Source organism: Pseudonaja textilis, chromosome 5, assembly GCF_049901715.1.
Source record: "Pseudonaja textilis isolate UNSWEBS1 chromosome 5, rPseTex1.2, whole genome shotgun sequence".
NCBI classification, from domain to species: Eukaryota; Metazoa; Chordata; class Lepidosauria; order Squamata; family Elapidae; genus Pseudonaja; species Pseudonaja textilis.
The window spans coordinates 23,861,403-23,880,874 of record NC_141994.1 but is presented as its reverse complement, the minus strand read 5'-3'; the positions used below and the strand labels follow the sequence as shown (position 1 = coordinate 23,880,874).

The 19,472-nt window shown below is 40.8% G+C and overlaps 1 protein-coding gene across 2 annotated transcripts in view; it reads left to right on the top strand.

Moving 5' to 3' along the window:
* Positions 1–19,472, top strand: part of LAMB1 (laminin subunit beta 1) — a 90,596-nt gene that overhangs the window by 50,628 nt on the left and 20,496 nt on the right. For both annotated transcript variants that reach the window (XM_026701246.2, XM_087935533.1), the window contains 6 exons: positions 320–551; positions 1,956–2,119; positions 2,671–2,895; positions 6,820–7,037; positions 8,689–8,785; positions 18,208–18,577. In XM_026701246.2, coding sequence (XP_026557031.2) covers positions 320–551; positions 1,956–2,119; positions 2,671–2,895; positions 6,820–7,037; positions 8,689–8,785; positions 18,208–18,577 — 1,306 coding nt within the window. The remainder of the gene's footprint in view (positions 1–319; positions 552–1,955; positions 2,120–2,670; positions 2,896–6,819; positions 7,038–8,688; positions 8,786–18,207; positions 18,578–19,472) is intronic.

The window sequence follows — 19,472 nt, the reverse complement described above, 5'->3', positions numbered from 1 at the left end:
CGCGGAGGCTCTGGAAGGGGGGAAAACGGGCCTTCCAGAAGTACCGAAAGTTGCAAAACGGGCCTGTTTCCGGCTTCTGGAGGGCCTCCAGAGCCCAGGGGAGGCCATTTTCTCCCTCCCAGAGGCCTGAGGCAAGTCTCTGAACCTTAGGGAAGGCGAAAACATTCCCTTCCGGATGTTTCGGTAGGCCACGCCCACCATGGCCACGCCCACCCGGCAACTGGGCAGCAAACCGGTTGCTGGGATTTTTGAATCCCACCCCTGGTAGCGTTGACTTTTCATTTCATCCATATATCTGTATGTTGTTGTTGTTTTTAAGCTTGCGAGTGTCACGCCCAAGCTTCTGTAAATGCCTTCTGCCATCCGGAGACCGGGCAGTGCCACTGTTTCCATGGAATTTATGGCCGTTCGTGTGACCGATGTTTACCTGGCTACTGGGGCTTCCCGAGTTGTCAGCCATGCCAATGCAACGGTCATGCAGATGAGTGCGATCCGTACAGCGGACAGTGCTTGAATTGTCGTGATCACACCTCGGGCCCCAATTGTGAGAGGTATGGCTTCATTTGGGCACAAAGAGAACTTGGGTTTTTCGGAAGTGGCGTGCGTGGAAGTTGTTTTTTTTTTAAATTTGTTTAATTTTAATTATGAGAATACAATACATCCAACTTATCCTAGTTATACATATATACATTTAACTTCATCATTTATAATCTCCTTATTTAATATATTAAATACTAATTAATCTAATCATAACTACTAATATTTTGACCTTGTTTTCTACTATGTAACCATTTATAAAATTTATTCCATGTTTTATAATATTTAGACTCTCCTTTGTCTTTTATTTCTAAAGTTGACCTGATTCTGCACAAGCCATAATTTTTCTTATGATTTCTGTTTCTAGAGTTATGATTTCATTTTTCCAATATTGTGCATATAATATTCTAGCCGCCGTCACTATATGTAGTACTGTTAGATAAATTATTTCCTTCTTAATTTTTTCTGATATTATACCAAAAAGAAGAAAATCCGGTTTTCTATAGTGTGTTTTTCTAAGCTCTGTTGGAGAATATGATTTATGACACACCCTGGGAGGAGGAGAGGGAAACAGGGTCATAGGTGGGCAGTAAATTATATGAGGCAGAGCTGACTGCACTTGGGAACATGCTGACATGTTGCTCCTAATAAATAATTGGATTTCTTTTGAAACTTGGCTCAAGGCTCATGAATTAATTAGGGCGTCCCTCGGAACCCTGACAGGCAATCTTTTAAGACTTATGGACTTTGACTCCCAGAATTCCCCTGGTAGCTTATTTAGGAAGGGATTAAAAACAGAGCTTTTTAAAAACCATCCTTCGGGAACACCTCCAGCTCCTCCTTTTATTGGGAAGCTGTAACCACCAAGATTTGGGAGATTGTAGTGGGGTAAAATTTGAATAAACAAATAAACAACAACAATTTTTTAAAGGCCGAATGTAAATAGCGTTAGGCTTTGTTCTTTATATCATACAGGTATAGTCCTCAATGTACGACCACAATTGACCCCCAAATTTCTGTTGTTAAGTGAGACATTTGTTAAGCGAATGGCTGCCGTTGATAAGTTAGTAATCTGGTTGTTAAGTGAATCTGGATTCCCGCTTGATTTTGCTCATCGGAAGGTCGCAAAAGGGGATCATGTGACCTCGGGACCCAGCGACCATTGTAAATATGAACCAGTGGTCAAGCAACCGAAGGTAAATCACGTGACCATGGGGATGCTGCAACCCTCATAAGTGTGAAAAATGGTCATGTCCCTTTTGTTCAGTGCCGTTGTAACTGTGAGTGGTTCCTAAATGAACTGTTGTAAATCGAGGACTACATAGAGAAAAATACTGAAATGGTTAATAAGCATATTTTTGGTCGATCGATATACTGTGACGTATGCCTTGTGAAAAACCTTCTGCTATAACGTTTAGGTGCCTTGCTGGTTTTTATGGAGATCCAGTCTTGGGATCAGGTGATCACTGCCGTCCTTGTCCCTGCCCAGATGGACCGGAAAGTGGGCGTCAGTTTGCCAATGGATGTTATCAAGACCGGATTACGTTACAAGTGGTGTGCGTTTGTGAGAGAGGATACAAAGGTAATTTTTTTTCTTGTTGGTTAATGTGTGCTCACTGAACTGGTTGTTACACTGGTTGAAACCCACCACTGCACCTTAGCCATAAAAGCCAGTTTTGTGACATTGGTCCAATCACTAGGAGACTGGGATTTCTAGTCCCACCTTAACCATAAAAGCTTGTTTGGGTGACTTTGGTTCAATCACCAGGAGACTGGGAGTTCTAGTCCCGTGTTAGCCATACAGGCCAGTTTTGTGACTTTGGTCCAATCACTAGGAGACTGGGTTTTCTAGTCCCACCTTAACCATAAAAGCCAGTTTGGTGACTTTGGTCCATTCACCAGAAGACTGGGAGTTCTAGTCCCACCTTAGCGATAAAAGCCAGCTGAGCATCTTTGGGCCAGTCACTCTCTCTCAACCCAGCCCACTTCACAGGGTGGTTGTTGTGGTGTGGAAAATAGGAGGAAGAAGGTATATCGTATACATCTGTTACCTTTTGTAGAAATAAATGAAGGCGGGATATAAATAAAAACTTGCTGAAGATTTTCCTTTTTCTTTGATTGCTGGTTGAACAGGAAGCAGATGCGATGAATGTGCCTCTGGCTTTTTTGGAAACCCTGAAGAGATTGGTGGGAGTTGCCATCCCTGCCAGTGTAACAACAACATTGATTCCTCTGATCCCGAGGCTTGTGATAAAAGGACAGGATTGTGCCTCAAGTGTTTGTTTCACACCCGAGGCGAACACTGCCAAGAGTGTAAACCCGGCTACTACGGATGGGCCCTTCAACAGGATTGTAGAAGTGAGTAGTCTGCCTTTGATTTTTTTTTCCAATACATTTTTTATTTTTATTATAAACACGCATATTTTATGAACTTTGCATTAACTGGGTCAATTCTTTTTTAGGCAACAATAACAATAATAATACAAGTAGGTCTATGTAGTTCTAATCTTCCAACTTCCACAGCCTTTGCCTCTGCCTTTGATTTTTGTGGACACCTTTTGGCCTTAGTTATTTGCAAAAGATACCAGTTTTTGAACGGCATGATCTACCCATTATTGTCCACAATCTCCAGACACCCCATTTATTTTTATTTTTATTTTTTGCACAAAGGCATATCTTACAAATCAAGAAATTCAGAGCAAAAAAAAAAGTTTTGTTTTTCAGCTTCATTCCTTTTAAAAATCCAAATTCCGTCAAATGTTGGAAATATAATCAAACACAGGATACATATTATCACATGTGGTGGATGTGTGTGAAAGCAAAGAAATATGGGATAAAAATACATATCTGGTTAGAAAAAAGGTTAAAGCTGCATATACATACTAGCTCGATACCCATGCTTCACTATGAAACTATGTGGTTGGGCTTAGGTTTTGGGGAGGAAAATAAGGGGCGGGGGGGAGTCTGCCTCTGCCTACCAGCATCCATTAGTATTCATCTGGTCACCATCCTGTCAGTGTGTGAGAGTTGAGGGCTGTTTGGAAACTGAAACATGGAAACTGAAGCAGTATTTGCTATGAGGAAGGAGACAGCAAGGAGCCTCGGCGTGGCTTAGCTCAACTGTTCTGTACTAAAGCTGCTTGGTGCTGTGAAACTGAAACTGAAAGTCCTCTCCTCTGCTTGTGTTTTGCATTTGGAAGTGATTCCTTTTCAGGTGGGGAGGGGGAGTAGAACTCCTTAGCATCAGAGCGTGTTAATAATAATATAGGAAAAACTAATGCTCTGGTGGTCATTTCGAAAAATCCTTTCTTACTGAGCACCTAAGAAGCCAAGAGGAAATATGTGCCAAAAGTCAAGTTTGTAGGCTTTATGGTTCTGGAGATTTTGTGATGATGTGTGAGGGGTATTTCGCTTTTATATGTATAGATAAACCAGAAATATTTCTGTTAGGTACAATACCAGAAAAATATAATAAGGGGAATTTGTATTTAATATTGCATGTTTCGACAGCAGCAAGAATTGTATTTGCATAGTATTGAAAAAAGGAGGGAACACTGAGAGAGGAAAATGTAATGAAAAAAATATTAGATGGCGCAGAAACGGAGAGACTCACATTAAAGACAAAAGAAAGTACTTTCAAATGTGGGATTTGTTTTATAAATGGTTGGATAATAGAGATATAAATTAAGAGCTGGAAAAACATTATTATGTAAGCAATCGACCCAGACAATATACACTATTCACAAAGCACTTATGTATGTTAAATGAAAATGTACAGATAAACTATTAAAAAGAAAAATCCAAATTCTCCTGATGGAATTTGGGAGGGATGAGGGGATAAAGTCATTTCCTCATCTGGAAACCAGAAACCGTTTTTAATCTACTGGGAATCTACCTCCTAGATTTAAACCCTAGCCTCTCTCCAACTCCAGGGTGCAATTTAGTGGAGCAAATACTGGGAATTCCTCAGTGGGGAAGATAAAACTCTTAAAAGGTCAAGAGATGAGACTGCTGTAGCATGAATGGGCTTTTATGGATTGCAAGCTGCTCTCAGATTTTTAACCCCAACATCCAATTAGACAGGAGTTATCTTGAGAACACCAAAACTTTTTGTGCAGCCTGAAAAGAGGCTTATGGGAAGTGGGAAGTCTTTTTTTTTAAATTAAAATTAATTGTTCTCCTTTTTTTACACATATAAAATTTTGTTGACTTTTTATTAATTACATTGCTTAGTGTTTAATAAATATTGTGTTTTCTGGGTATTTAATTTGCTTAACAATACGGATTATATTCTTAATCGCCACTCCCTTTTTTTCCAATCACTGGTAAAATAGATCCCATGTTTGATAGTATTCTGCCTTCTTTCTGCTTAATTTTCAGTGCCAATCTATCCATTTTTGCACTGTCTAGTATCTTCTTAATTATCTGATCATCTCATGGTGTTTCTTCATTTTTCCAATGTTGTGCAAAGATAATCCTCGCTGCTGTTACATCATGTAATATCAAATACATATTTTTCTTATCTAATTGTTCTCCTTTTTGAAGGGAAGACATCCAACCTTCAGGCACCAGAGGGGAAATGTGTTGTGTAGAAGAAAAATAGATTTTTTCAAAACAAAAATATTCAGTAGGAAGAGGATGTGAGAATATGAAAACCACCAATACCTTTAATGTGGCATCAATTTTCGTAATTCTTACAGAAGGATAACCTATCTGAATTTATACAGTGTATATACCAATCACACATTAATAGACTAGAAATTAAGAATGGATATAAACAAAAAAAAGCTGGGATGGCTGTTGAAATCTGTCCAGTTTAGTTTCCTCATTTTATCAACTACTAGCTGTGCTTCGCCATGAAACTATGTGATCGGGCTTAGTTTTGGGGGAGAAAAATAAGTAGAAAAAAATTCTGCCTTGGTTTACCAGCATCCATCGGTATTCATCTGGCTAACATCCTGTCAGTGTGTGAGAGAATGGAGGGCTGTTTGGAAACTGAAACAGTATTTGCTGTGTGAGCAAGAAAGAAACAGCAAGGAGCCCTGGCGTGGCTTAGCTCAACTGTTCTATACTAAAGCTGCTTGGTGCTGTGAAACTGAAACTCCTCTCCTCTGCTTGTGTTTTCCATTTGGAAGAGATTTCTTTTCAGGCGGGGAGGGGGAGTGGAACTTAGTATCAGAGCATGTTAATAATAATAATAATATACGAAATACTAAAGCTCTGATGGTCATTTCGAAAAATCCTTTCTTAGTGAGCCCCCAGAAGCCAAGAGGAACATATGGGCCAAATTTCAAGTTTGTAGGCTTTATGGTTCTGGAGATTTTGTGATGATGCGTGAGGGGTATTTCGCTTTTATATACATAGATAGGTAGTGCTCAAATTCCCATTGCTAAGGAAGGCAGTCATTCAGGGAGGTTTGCCCCATTTTAGGACCTCTTAGCTACAGTTGTTAAGTGGATTACTGCAGCTCTGAAGTGAATCCCTCAGTCATTAAGCAAATCTGGTTACCTTCACTGACTTTGCTTGTTGGAAGTGCAACTGTCATAAACATATGCCAGTTGCCAAGTGTCTGAATTTTGATCACATGATCCTGGGGAAAGTTGCAACGGTCGTAAGTGTGAAAACCGGCCATAATTGACTTTTTTTTCACTGCCTTCGAATAGTCACTAAACCAATGGCTGTAAGGCGAGGAGTACCTGTAATTCAAAATGGCCTGTTTGACGAGCTGGGAGGGAAAAAAAAATCACATTTAAATATTTCCTCACTAAAATCCACTTAACAATGCAAAAGTCACAGTTTCCAGTTGGTGACAGTGAAACGGTCTGAAGTTAGTCTTAAGTTGGGCTGCTGGCTTCAGGAATTGTTCTGAGCTCTTCTCTCCTTTCTTGGTTTAACGTCTTCTTCTTCCAACAAACACACCGTAAGACAGCGGTGTCAAACTCAAGGCCCGGAGGCCAGATCTGACCTTTGAGGCCACCCTGGAAATAGCGAAGGACCAGCGTGCGGTGCCTCTGCCATCGAAAATGGAGCTCTGGAGGGCCACATTGTGGCCCTCCCAAGCCCTGTTTTCGCTGGCAGAGGGTTGCAGAAGGCCTTCGCAGCTGAAAATGGAGCTCGGGAGCAGAGACCAGAGAGCTCGGGCCTCCACAGGCACCCCCAACACGAGTGTCATCCAGCTGGCCTGAGGTCAGTCACAACCCTGATGCGGCCCTCTAATGAAATCGAGTTTAACACCCCTGTTAACTAACATACGTTCGTTTTTTTGCTACTCCTTCCTTCCAGAATGTGTCTGCAATTACCTGGGAACGGTGGGTCACCGTTGCAACAGCTCTGAAGACTGCGATTGCGAGAAAGAAACGGGCCAGTGTCAGTGTCTCCCCAATGTGGTCGGACAGAATTGTGACCATTGCGCCCCGAACACATGGAAACTGAGTAGCGGGACCGGATGTGAAACCTGCGCCTGTAATCTGGAACATTCCTTTGGCCCGTCTTGCAATGAGGTGAGGAAGCTTTATCGGAGCTAAGGGTGGCAGATGTACACTAGCTCAGGCTCTTTCAGATAACTTAAGATCTAAACTCACGCTCCAGGAAACGATGGAGGAATTCTTCCCTCCAGAAGAGAGGCCTGTTGGGGATGTGGTTAAGGAATTGGGCTAAAAACCAGGAGACTGAGAATGTTAGTCCTGCCTTAGGCATGAAAGCCAGTTGGGAGACAGTGAGTTCTAGTCCTGCTTTAGGCAAGAAAGTCAGCTGGGTAACTTTCAGCAAATCACCAGGAGACTCTGAGTTCTAGTCCTGCCTTAGGCAAGAAAGCCGGCTGGGTGACTTTGGCCCAATCATCAGAAGATGGTGAGTTCTAGTCCCACTTTAGGCATGAAAGCTAGCTCAATCTGGAACTAACTCTAAGTTTTCTGACAGTAAATACTGTTAATAAGTGGAACAGTTGCACATATAGATACAGATTAGCAGAGTTGGAAGGGACCTTGTGGGTCATTGAGTTCAACCCCCGTCTCTTGGTTATGTGTGGTTCATCACTGGAGGTTTTAAATAATAGACTAGCCCAGTCCATGGACCGGCACTCTGTCTGCGGAAACCAGGCCACACAAATAAGGGAAGCCCCCTCCACAGGATGCAGGAAGCATGTGAAACCACAATGCCTCTGGGCCGTGGAAAAATCTCCCTCCATGGTATCAGTCCCTGGAGCCAAAATGTTTGAGGGCTTCTGGACTAGACCACCATTTGGCTAGGATGGTATAAGGCTTGAGCAGCGGGTTGGACTAGAACAGTGATAGTGAACCTTTTTGTTGTGGTGTGCTGAAAGCGTGTACGTGTGCGATAGCCACTACCCACAATGCAATCCACCCCACCCCCCTGCGCATACATGCGCAACCCCCGCTTACCTGCACTGCGCATGCGCCTCCCGGCTGATTTTAGACCTGTTTTCACCCTCTCAGGGGCTCGAGGGAAGCCTCTGCAGCCTTTGGAGGCTGAAAAACGGGCCCAGTTCAGCACTTCCGGTATTTCTGGAAGGTCCGTTTTTTGGCCTCCAAAGGCTGCAGAAGCTTCCCTCGAGCCCCTGGGAGGGTGAAAAAGGCCTCAAACGGGCCAAAAAACAGCTGGGAGGTGCACACATGTGCAGTGCAGGTAAGTTTGGCTGGGGCTCGTGTGCCCGCACAAATGGCTTTGCATGCCACCTGTGGCACGCATGCCATAGGTTCGCCATCACAGGACTAGAAGATCTTTGGGCTCCCTTCCAGCCCTATGGTTCAATTTTCTATATACTCCTTGCACAGTGTCTGCCATGATTTAGAAGAAATGCAATTAAGAGGAGAAGACAGGCTGGGTGAATTGCCGATAGATAGATAGATAGATAGATAGATAGATAGATAGATAGATAGATAGATAGATGATAGATAGATAGATAGATAGATAGATAGATAGATAGATAGATAGATAGATAGATAGATAGATAGGTAGATAGATATAGATATAGATATAGATATAGATATAGATATAGATATAGATATAGATATATATTTTGAAAAGGTGAAGTTCCTAATTATGGATCCGTATTATGACCAGCCTGATTTTAGTACTGATCCATCAGTGGTCTAAAGTTGTTTCTCTCCCCTTCCCCTTTTAAAATAATAGTTTACCGGGCAGTGCCAATGTATGCCAGGATTCGGGGGACGTACCTGTACCGAATGTCAGGAATATTTCTGGGGTGACCCTACCGTTGGCTGCCAAGGTGAGTATGTTATTATTCCTGGTTCACCCTTCCTTCTTTTTGGGGGGGTATATTCAAATATTCCAATGCAGGTAGTCCTCAATGGACAATCACAATTGATCCCGAACCTTTCTGTCGCTAAGCGAGATGGTTGTTCAGAGAGTTTTACCCATCGTACACCCTGTCTTGCCATAGCTATTAATGAATCGGTTCAGTGGTTACATTAGTGCATTGCAGGGGTGGGATTCAAAAATCCCAGCAACCGGTGCGCTGCCCAGTTGCTGGGTGGGTGTGGCTATGGTGGGCGTGGCCTACCAGAACTTTTGAGAGGGCCATTTTTAGCCTTCCCAAGGTTCTGGAGGCTTCCCTCGGCCTCTGGGAGGGCAAAAATGGCCTCCCCTGGGCTATGGAGTCCCTCCGGAAGCTGGAAACAGGCCTGTTTCCAGACTTCTGGAAGGCCCATTTTTCCCCCCCTCAGAGAAAAAATGGGCCACATGGAGACTCCTGGGAGGGGTGGAGCAGGGTGGGCGGGGCCAGTAGGTTGGCTCAAAAAGCAGTTCGGTGAACCAGATGCAAATTTAACATCCGGTTCGGCCAAACCAGTCTGAACCGATAGAATCCCACCTCTGAACACCACTCAAAATCAATTGTTCAGTGAATCTAGCTTCCCTATTGGCTTTGTTAGTGAGAGGGTGATGAAACTTCGACCGGTCATTAAATGAGCTGAGGACAACCAGTAACCAGCATTTGTATGATTCTCATATTTTGGGACAATCCGAGATAGCCGAAGATGGGTTTGTTTTGTGATGATGCTTGCGAAAGGAACGAAATATCATTTCGCGTTGATTTCATTTTATTTGGATGCAAGAAATTAGGTGCAAGACTGGAAAAGATAAGAGTACCCTCCTTAATCTCTGAATGTTGCAATATAGTTTATTCATCCAGGACCTGCTAACAAAACTTAGTCTCTTATGTTGCAATTATGTTTCTGCAAAAGATCTCAGGCAGGCTTATCTGGTGTTCTGTTTCAGTGCAGCTAAATTTAACACTGTTGGATTTAAATAGTAGTTTATGAATAACATAGTTGCATATAAAAAATAAAATGAGATTTTGCAGAGTTGTATGGAAAGGGCAGTCTTGATTTAGATTTGCATGGTTTTTATAATTGTTTGATTAAAACTATAACAAATGTGAACTTCTGCAGAAGAAGGAAACGGAATGCATTAAAAGTATAGAAATAAGTAAAGATGCCCAAAAGCTACAGACTGTAAAAATTCAGTTATACATGTAATAAAAAGTAAGAAGGAAGGAAGAGAGAAAGAGAGGAAGGAAGGAAGGAAGGAAGGAAGGAAGGAAGGAAGGAAGGAAGGAAGGAAGGAAGGAAGGAAGGAAGGATCAATTAAATCAGTTATTCATATGTTTTTTTTATCAGTAGTTTTATCATACTTGGATATAATTGAATTTTATAGTCTGCACCGTTTGGACATTTTCAATTAATTCTACACTTTTAATACATTCTGCTTCTGCTTTCTTCCTCTTCATGAGGAGTTCACATTTGTTATGGTTTTAATTAAACAATTTAAAAAAATAATGTTTTAGTGACTTGCAGCTCTAATCCAGTCAAACCTTCTTGAGAAATGGGTTGATTTGATTTACTTGATTTACTTAAATTTAATTTGATTAATATTTTCCAAGTATTATCCGCACTTGGTCTTTTAAGTTCTTGGCTTTGTGTATTACACAGTTTTTCAAGGCCTCAAATATTGCTGGAATTCTGTCTTTAAATGCACATCTCAATGTATTGTCCTTCTTTGACCGATTCTCAATGTTTTTCATGACAGGAATGTCTTTTCTTTCTCATTTTTTAAAGCTGTGGCCTATTTTCACACATGAAGTTAACAGTGGTTAACTGTTAACTGTTTTCTCCATACTTGGGCAATTTTAAGACTGGTGGACTTCAACTCGCAGAATTCTCCAGCCAGCCATGCAGGATGAGGAATTCTGGGAGTTGAAGTCCATAAACCTTAAAGTTGTCAAATGTGGAGACTCCTGGTTTATACTGATTGCTAAATTCTTCCCTGTTACTTGAGAGGTTTCAGATTTTTTTGTTTAAAAGCAATGACTTTTTCATTATATTTGAACGGAGAGGTGGGCGTGGGATATGGGATCACACAATGTGATGGGCTGGAGGGAATAACCTTGAGGGACAGGAGAAAAAAGCTATCCTCGACACAACCATCAGATAAAGGAAACCATCAGATAAAGGAGTCTGGGACAGAATTGTAATTTGATAACATGCCTCAGAAAAAGCTCTTTCAAGTTCACTCAGAGATAAAGGAAAGAGGAAGAGCAAATTCAGACTTATAAGACTGTATTACTATATTTTTATAATATACTAGCTCAATACCTGTGCTTTGCTACGAAACTATGTGATTGGGCTTAGTTTTTGGAAAGGAAAATAAGGGGGAAAAAAATCTGCCTCTGCCTACCAGCATCCATCGATATTCATCTGGCTAGCGTCCTGTCAGTCTGTGTGAGAGGGCTGCTTGGAAACTGAAAGAGTATTTGCTGTGTGAGCAAAAAGAAGAGAGCAAGGAGTCTGGGTGTGGCTTAGCTCAACTGTTCTGTACTAAAGCTGCTTGGTGCTGTGAAACTGAAAGTGAAAGTGAAACTCCTCTGCTTGTGTTTTGCATTTGGGAGAGATTTCTTTTCAGGTGGGGAAGGGGAGTAGAGCGTGTTAATAATAATAATAATATAGGAAATACTCTAAATGCTCTGGTGGTCATTTCAAAAAATCCTTTCTTAGTAAGCACCTAGAAGCCAAGAGGAACATACATGTCAAATTCCAAGTTTGTAGGCTTTACGGTTCTGGAGATTTTGTGATGATGTGTGAGTGGTATTTCGCTTTTATATATATATATAGATTTTTACAGTATTATAATATATAGAATGATAAAAATATAGGGATGACAGAAAAGCAATGTTCCAATATCTAAGGGGCTACTACAGAGGAGAGGGAGTCAACTTATTTTCCAAAGCATCAGAAGGCAAAATAAGAAGCAATGGGTGGGAACTAATCAAGGAGAGAAGCAACCTGGAATTAAGGAGAAATTTCTTGACAGTGAGAACAATTAATCTGTGGAACTGCTTGCCTTCAGAGGTTGTGGGTGCTCCATCACTGAAGGATTTTGAGAAAAGACATTTGTCTGAAATGGTATAATTCTCCTGCTTGAGCAGCGGGCTGGACTAGAAGACCTCCAAGGTCCCTTCCAGCTCTGTTATTCTGTATTTTGCCACAAAATGTCAGCATTTCAGTGGAATTTGCTTTAATTGACACCAAATGTCAGTATTTAAGTGAAATGTGTGTGTGTATTTAAACAAAGGAAATGAGTGGCCTCTAGAAGGCAAACCAGCCCCCTTTCAACATCAACATTTTTTTAAAAAGAAATGTTTTAAAAGTGGGAGTGAAAATTGAGACCTGTACTTGACTATTTACTATTTTAGAGTTTATATAAATTGGCCTGTTCTTAAATTCTCCTGAGTCATGGGAGGGGAGATAACAGATTAGATTTCCCCTCCTGTGAGAAATTAAATCTTTTGTTTGTTTAGGCATTTATGGTACTACTGTTATCTTCTGTTTGTGGAAGGAAGTGCCATATCTTTCTTTCAAACCTGGGTGAGATAATAGGGAAAATACCAACTTTTGTCTTTATGACCAAATAAGAGGTAATTTATTTATCGTTCATTCATTCATTTATTCATTTATTCAGCTTGCCTTCTTTGACCTCTAACATCCAACATCTACATCAGTTTACACATCTCTCTCTTCTTTCCACTCACTCTTAATGTATAATGTGTGTGTTTGTGTGTGTGTGCTTGTGTATGTGTGCGGAAAGAGGAAGGGAGGAAGAAAGAGAGATTATAATTATTTATAGACAAGAATAGAATTCTTTATTGGCCAAGTGCAATTAGACATACAAGGGATTTGTCTCCAGTGCAGAAGCTCTCATAGGTGTACGTGCAAACAACAAAGTGATGTCATATAGACCATAAATCCTAAGACACAAACAATAAGTGATAAATCATAAGATACCAATAGAAGGTAATAGGAAAGATGAGAAAAATGAGGAGATAGGAAAGATGACAAGGTCTCAGTACATGCAAAAAACAAATGATAAGTAATAGATCAGAAATCATAAGATAGAGTCAGAAATCATAAGATACAAACAAGTGATAAATCGTAAGATACCAATAGGAGAAGGTAGTAGGAAACATAGATGAGAAACATGAGAAGATCTATCGATCTACTATCTATCTACCTATTGTTTAACTATCATCTATATCTCCATCTATCTATCTATCTATAATATATCATCTGTATTGTATCTATCTATCTATCTATCTATCTATCTATCTATCTATCTATCTATCTATCTATCTATCTATCATCTATCTATCTCTATCTGTCATCTATCTATCTAATCTAACTATCTAATATATTGTCTATAATGTTTATATCTATATCTGTCATCTATATCTATCTACCTATTGTCTGTCTACAGTGTCTATTGTGTATCTATCAGCTATCCATCTATCTTTCCATCTATCGTCTTATCTCTAGCATCTATCTACCTATCACCTATCTACCTATCTATAATATATCGTCTATTGTCTATATCTACCTATTTATCTACCTAATCTATTTATCTAACTAATCTATCTAATATTTGTCTATATTATATCTATCTACTATTATCTATATCTGTCATCTATATCTATCTACCTATTGTCTATCTACTGTATCTCTTGTATATCTATCAGCTATCCATCTATCTATCGTCCATATATCTACGTCTATCTATCTACCTATCGTCTGTCTATCTATTCATCTATCTTTCTATGTCATCAATCAGAGAACAATCTCTATATGGATTTTAAATATAGAATTGTAGAGTTGGAAGGAACTAATTATTAGGCCATTAAATCCAACCCTCTGATCTATGCAGATATCTATTTTGAAGCAATCCCTGGCATAGTCCAGCCTTTACTTGAACCAATTCGATGGAGAGCTACCCTACCTTTGGATAATTAACTTCAAAGTCAACCAGCTTGACCTGACTTTGTTCTTACCTTCAAAATCTGCCTTCCTGTAACTTAAAGCTTTTTATTTCCCAGTCCTGCATTCTGGAAAGGTAATTTACAGTGCATCGACCTTGTTCTGCCAGATGTCCTCTTAGGTATTTGAAGAATGTTATCACATCCCCTTTTTGGTCTTCTCAAGGTTAAATGTTTCCAGTTTGCTCAATCCTTCTTTATGGGATGTCGTTTTGAATTCTCTGTCCTCTACTTTCTTCTTTGAACATGTTCCAGTTTTTTTCCTGAACCCTCCTTAAATGCCCGGACTTGTCAAATCTATGTTTTATATATAGGATGATATCTGATGGTTGGTTGCTGGTCCATAGGGGTGTTTATTCACTCATGCTAAGATAAGTTTACATTCTCCCTGTGTGTTTTTGTTCTGTTCTAATATTGGTGGAAGGTTAAATATGTTTGGAATGTGAAAAATATAGACCTGGACAATTTCATCAAAAAGCTACACCTGGTTGTCTATCCTTCAAATGGGCATCACTGGTGGTCCTGGCCAATCATAAAACAGATCTGGATGCTCCCACTTTTTGAATCAACAAGTCCACATAGTAGTTTGTCAGAATAAAAGTTGGAAGGGATCTCAAATGTCACCCTGGGTAAGATTGGGTTCACTCCCACAACCCATAACATGATATGCTAAATATAAAATATGCTAGAAAGCACCAGTTTGGGCCAGGGGTTAAGGTCCAAGCTAGAAACTGGGGAGGGGATTCCAGTCCTGCCATAGCCCTGAAAGACAGCAGGGTGACTTTGGGTCGATCTCCAGAAGATGAGATATTCGCCTTAGTCATGAAAGATGGTTGGGTAATTTTGAGTCACTCACCAGGAGATTGCGAATTCTAGTCCCACATTAACCATGAAAGCTGGCTTGGTGACTTTGGGGCAATCAGTCACCAGGAGACCGAGAGTTCTAGTCCTGGCTTAGCTGTGAAAGCTGGCAGGATGACTTTGGCTCAATCACCAGGAGATGGGGAGTTCTAGCCACACCTTAGCCATGAAAGCTGGCTGAGTGACTTTGGCCCAATCACCAGAAGATGGGGAGTTCTAGTCCCACCTTAGCCATTAAAGGCAGCTGGGTGACCTTGGACCAGTTGTTCTCTCTCTCTCTCTCTCTCTCTCTCTCAACCCAACCCATCTCACAGGGTTGTTGTTGTGGGGAAAATAGGAGAAGGAAAGTATGTTGGATACGTCTTGCCCCCCTTGAGCTACTTATAAAAACAATAAAAGCGAGATGCAAATAAACAAATAAATAAATAAAACGGCCAGAAGGCCTAACCTGATGGACTTGGGGATCTTCAAGAGATAAATAACAGATAATCAGAGTTGGAAGGGACCTTGTAGGTCATTTAGGCCAACCCACTTCAGTTAATGGCCCCAGTGTTTGTTAGACCCAGCTTGGGAATTTGATTGATTGGTGAGTCATTTCTCCAAAACTAACCCTTTAAGGGTTAAGTGGGACCTCCTCCTCCTCCTCCTTGTTCACCCCCCCCCCACCGCCCCAGACCAAATGTTCAAAGCAAAATGAATTGCCAGAGGGGAGATACATTCCATAGCCAAGCATTCACAGTGGGGATGCTGGAGGGACTTTCTGAAGAAAATAAAGCACTTATGTGTCAGGCCTTTATTTCTAAGAACAAAAAGGCCACTTTGTTAAAATTGCACCCACAACTGCTTTTTTTTATTCTTCCCCTCTGTTTTGCATTCTTTTCCTCCCTCCCCCCACAATTGATCAAATCCTCCACAAGAGAACTGGTTTTGTTGGAGGTAATTTGCTCCTTTAAATGGCCTTTTACAAACCAGGCTAAAGAATGTGAATCCGTTTAAATAAATGGTGTTTTTTTTCTCTCTCTCTCTCTTACCCTGGTCATGTCACTGTTTCTTATGAGAACTTTGGACTATTTTGGAGAAAAGAGGCTTCTAACAATCTGGGACTTCCAAGCCAGAAACTTGAAAATAAAAATTCAGAAGGACTCCCTGAAGGGTTTATGAACCCCCTCATACGATAAATTTATAGGGGAGCATTTCTAATTGCTTTAGTTTGCCAGATGTCAAATAACATCTGCATGTTGACCTCTATGCTTAGGAACTCAATTCGGAGAACATCACACACAACAGCTGGTATTTCTCACACAGAATTTTGTTTACACAAAGTTTTTTAAGTGGTTTCATTTTTTTTTTCATGATCTGGCTGTTTGCGGGTAGACTAAACAAAAAAAAAATCCTGCTGATTACAAATTTTCTTACTAGGTCATGCATGATGAATGTGATCTAGAACCATTTTTATGGACAGAAATTTTGTTGTTGATCTGAGTGGATCTGTACTCACAATTGAGACTTAGATTAAAAATTGTGTAAGAAAGAAAAATCTTGAGGAAACCAATTTAAGCCATGATGGCGCCATGGTTAGAATTCAGGCTAACTCTACCGACTGCCAGCAGTTCGATTGTCATTGGCTCAAGGTTGACTCAGCCTTACCGTCCTTCCGAGGTCGGTAAAATGAGAACTCACGGTGCTTCACAAAAGCCCTGTGAAGCAGTATATAAGTCTAAGTGCTATTGCTATCTCTGCCATGGTGATACAGTGCTTAGAATTCAGTATTGCAGACCAACTCTGCCCACAGTCTGGAGTCAGATTCTGACTGGCTGAAGGTTGACTCAGCCTTCTGTCCTTCCAAGGTCGGTAAAATGAAGACCCAGATTGTTGGGGGCAACATGCTGACTCTCTAAACAGCTTAGAGAGGGCTGTAAAGCACTATGAATAGTATATAAGTCTAAGTGCTATTGCTATTGCTATTAACATTACGATAAGTTCTAATTTTCCATGTACAAAATATTGGGGAGAGAAAAACTGCTTGATATCAATGTTTAAGTCCAACATAAAAGAGGTTTGAAAGTCTTAACTTGAGGATTGAAGACTTGAAAGTCTATCAAATGAGGGCACCCACACCTTGTATCTAAAGTATTTTTGTCATATTTTCCAGACGGAGGGGTGGGAATGAAGGTAAACACAGCTGGAAGGGACTTTAGAGGACTTCTAGTTCAAACCCTGCTTAGAGAGGAGATGATACCATTTCAGACAAATGGTTGTCCAGTCTCTTCTGGAAAACCTCCAGTAATGGATAAGTAAAAGGTAAAGATTCCTCTCAGACATACGTGCTAGTCATCTCTAGCTCTAGGGAGCGGTGCTCATCTCCGTTACAAAGCCAAAGAGCCAGCGCTGCCCAAAGACGTCTCCGTGGTCATGTGGCCGGCATGACTAAATGCCGAAGGTGCATGGAACACTGTTCCTTTTCCATCAAAGTGGTCCCCGTTGTTCTACTTGCATTTTTCTTACATGCTTTTGAACTGCTAGGTTGGCAGAAGCTGGGACAAGGAATGGGAGCTCACTCTGTTACACAGCCCTAGGGATTCGAACCGCCAAATTCCCTACCTTTCTGATTGACAAGCTCAGCATGTTAGCCACTGAGCCACTGTGTCCCTTTCCAGTAATGCATACCTGAATGTATAAATGGGAATTTCCATCAGTGGGAATAGATGCTGACTTGAGATGCTCTGAGTACATTCCCGATAGCTTCTTTGTCTACTGTGTCTTCACAACCCATTCGTTTAGTAAACAGTCGCTAATAAATGATTGTAAGTTGAAGACGACCTGTACTATTTTGAAGGGATATCCAAGTTTAAGAAAATTACACTTCTTATACTGTGTTTCCACAAAAATAAGACCCTGTCTTATATTTTTTTAGCCTCCAGAAAAGGCACCAGGTCTTATTTTTGGAGGATGTCATCCACTGACTTGCATGTGTCACCCCCAGCCTCCTTTTCGCTGTCAGAGGCCTTCAGGAACTTCTTCTGTGGATGGCAAGGCTTTCCTGAAGGTTTCTGCAGCCGATAATGGAGTTCTGGATTGATCCAAAGCTTTGTTATCAGCTACAGAGGCCTTCAGGAAAGCCCTGCCAGCCTTACCAGCTACAGAAGAAATGTCCTGGCAAGGCAGGTGTCAGGGTGTATGAGGCCTGGCTACAACTGTCCAAAGGTAAGTAATAGGGCAGCTCCACTTCCCCACATCCCCACCCTAGCTTAATTTTTACACGTGCATTCTGGAGTGGGTAGGATCTTAATTAGGGCTTATTTTGGGGGTTGGGCTTATATTGGGCCCATGTGTAAAAAATCAAGCTAGGACTTACTTTTAGGCTAGGTTGTATTTTCAGGGGGAAAGAGTATTATTTTGGGTTGATAACAGTGGTTTCCATATTCCGGGTTTACAGTGCTAAAAAATTGTATTTCTCTCTCGTTCAGCTTGTGAGTGCGATTCACGAGGCATCCAAACTCTCCAATGTAACCGGTCAACTGGCCAGTGCATCTGCAAGGAAGGCGTTGAAGGTCCTCGTTGCAATAAATGCACCCGAGGCTACTCCGGAAACTTTCCAGACTGTGCTCCTTGCCATCAATGCTTTGCCCTCTGGGACATCATCGTCACCGAGTTGACCAACAAGACCCAGAGGTTCCTGGAAAGAGCCAAACTTCTGAAGATCACAGGGTTGAGTGGCCCCTACCAAGAGACCCTGAACTCAGTGGAGGAGAAGCTGAATGAGATCAAAAACATCATTGCTCAAAATCCTGCAACTGAGCCCCTTAAAAACATTGGGGACCTCTTCGAAGAAGCAGAGTAAGTAGAGCCTAGGGCATCCAGAACAGGTTGCCTGCTGTTAGCTCGATCACAGAGAAGGGAGCGCCTTGGGGTTGAATGGTTTTAAGGAGAACTTGGGGAAAAAAGAAGTAAGAAAAGGTGGAAATGTGGAGGAAAAGAATGTTTATCGTGCATTTAAATTGGAATGATAAGGCTACCTGAGAGATAGCAAAGAGATGTTCTTACTGATTCCGTATAATTCCTTGTGGGTCTAATCACACTTGGCCAAATAAAGTATTCTGTTCTGTTTCTATTCTATTCCATTCCATCCATTCCATTTTATTCTATTCTCCATTCCATTCCATTCTACTCTACCCTACCCTACCCTACTCTGATTCTGTTCTATTCTGTTACTATTCTACTCTACTTATTCTTTTCTAGTTCAGTTTTATTCTGTTTCTATTCTATCCTATCCTATCCTATTCTACTCTACTCTACACTACTCTACTCTTTTCTGGTTCTGTTCTATTCTATTTCAATTCTATTCTATTATTTTTAGTCCGGTCTGGTCTGTTTCTATTCTGTTCTACTCTACTCTACCTACGCTATACTTATTCCTATTCCTGATTCTGTTCTGTTCTATAATTGTATTCTAGTTCTATTCTATTCTATTCTATTCTATTCTATTCTATTCTATTCTATTCTATTCTATTCTATTCTATTCTATTCTAGACTAGACTAGACTAGACTAGACTAGACTAGACTAGACTAGACTAGACTATTCTACTCTAATTCTATTCTAATTCTATTCCATTCCGTTTTCTATTCTATTCTAATTTCTATTTTATTCCATTCTTTGTTTGTTCTTGTTCTTCTCCTTGTTCCTCTTTTCAACTGGGTGAGCAAAATGGCCAGACTGATGAATCTGCCAATG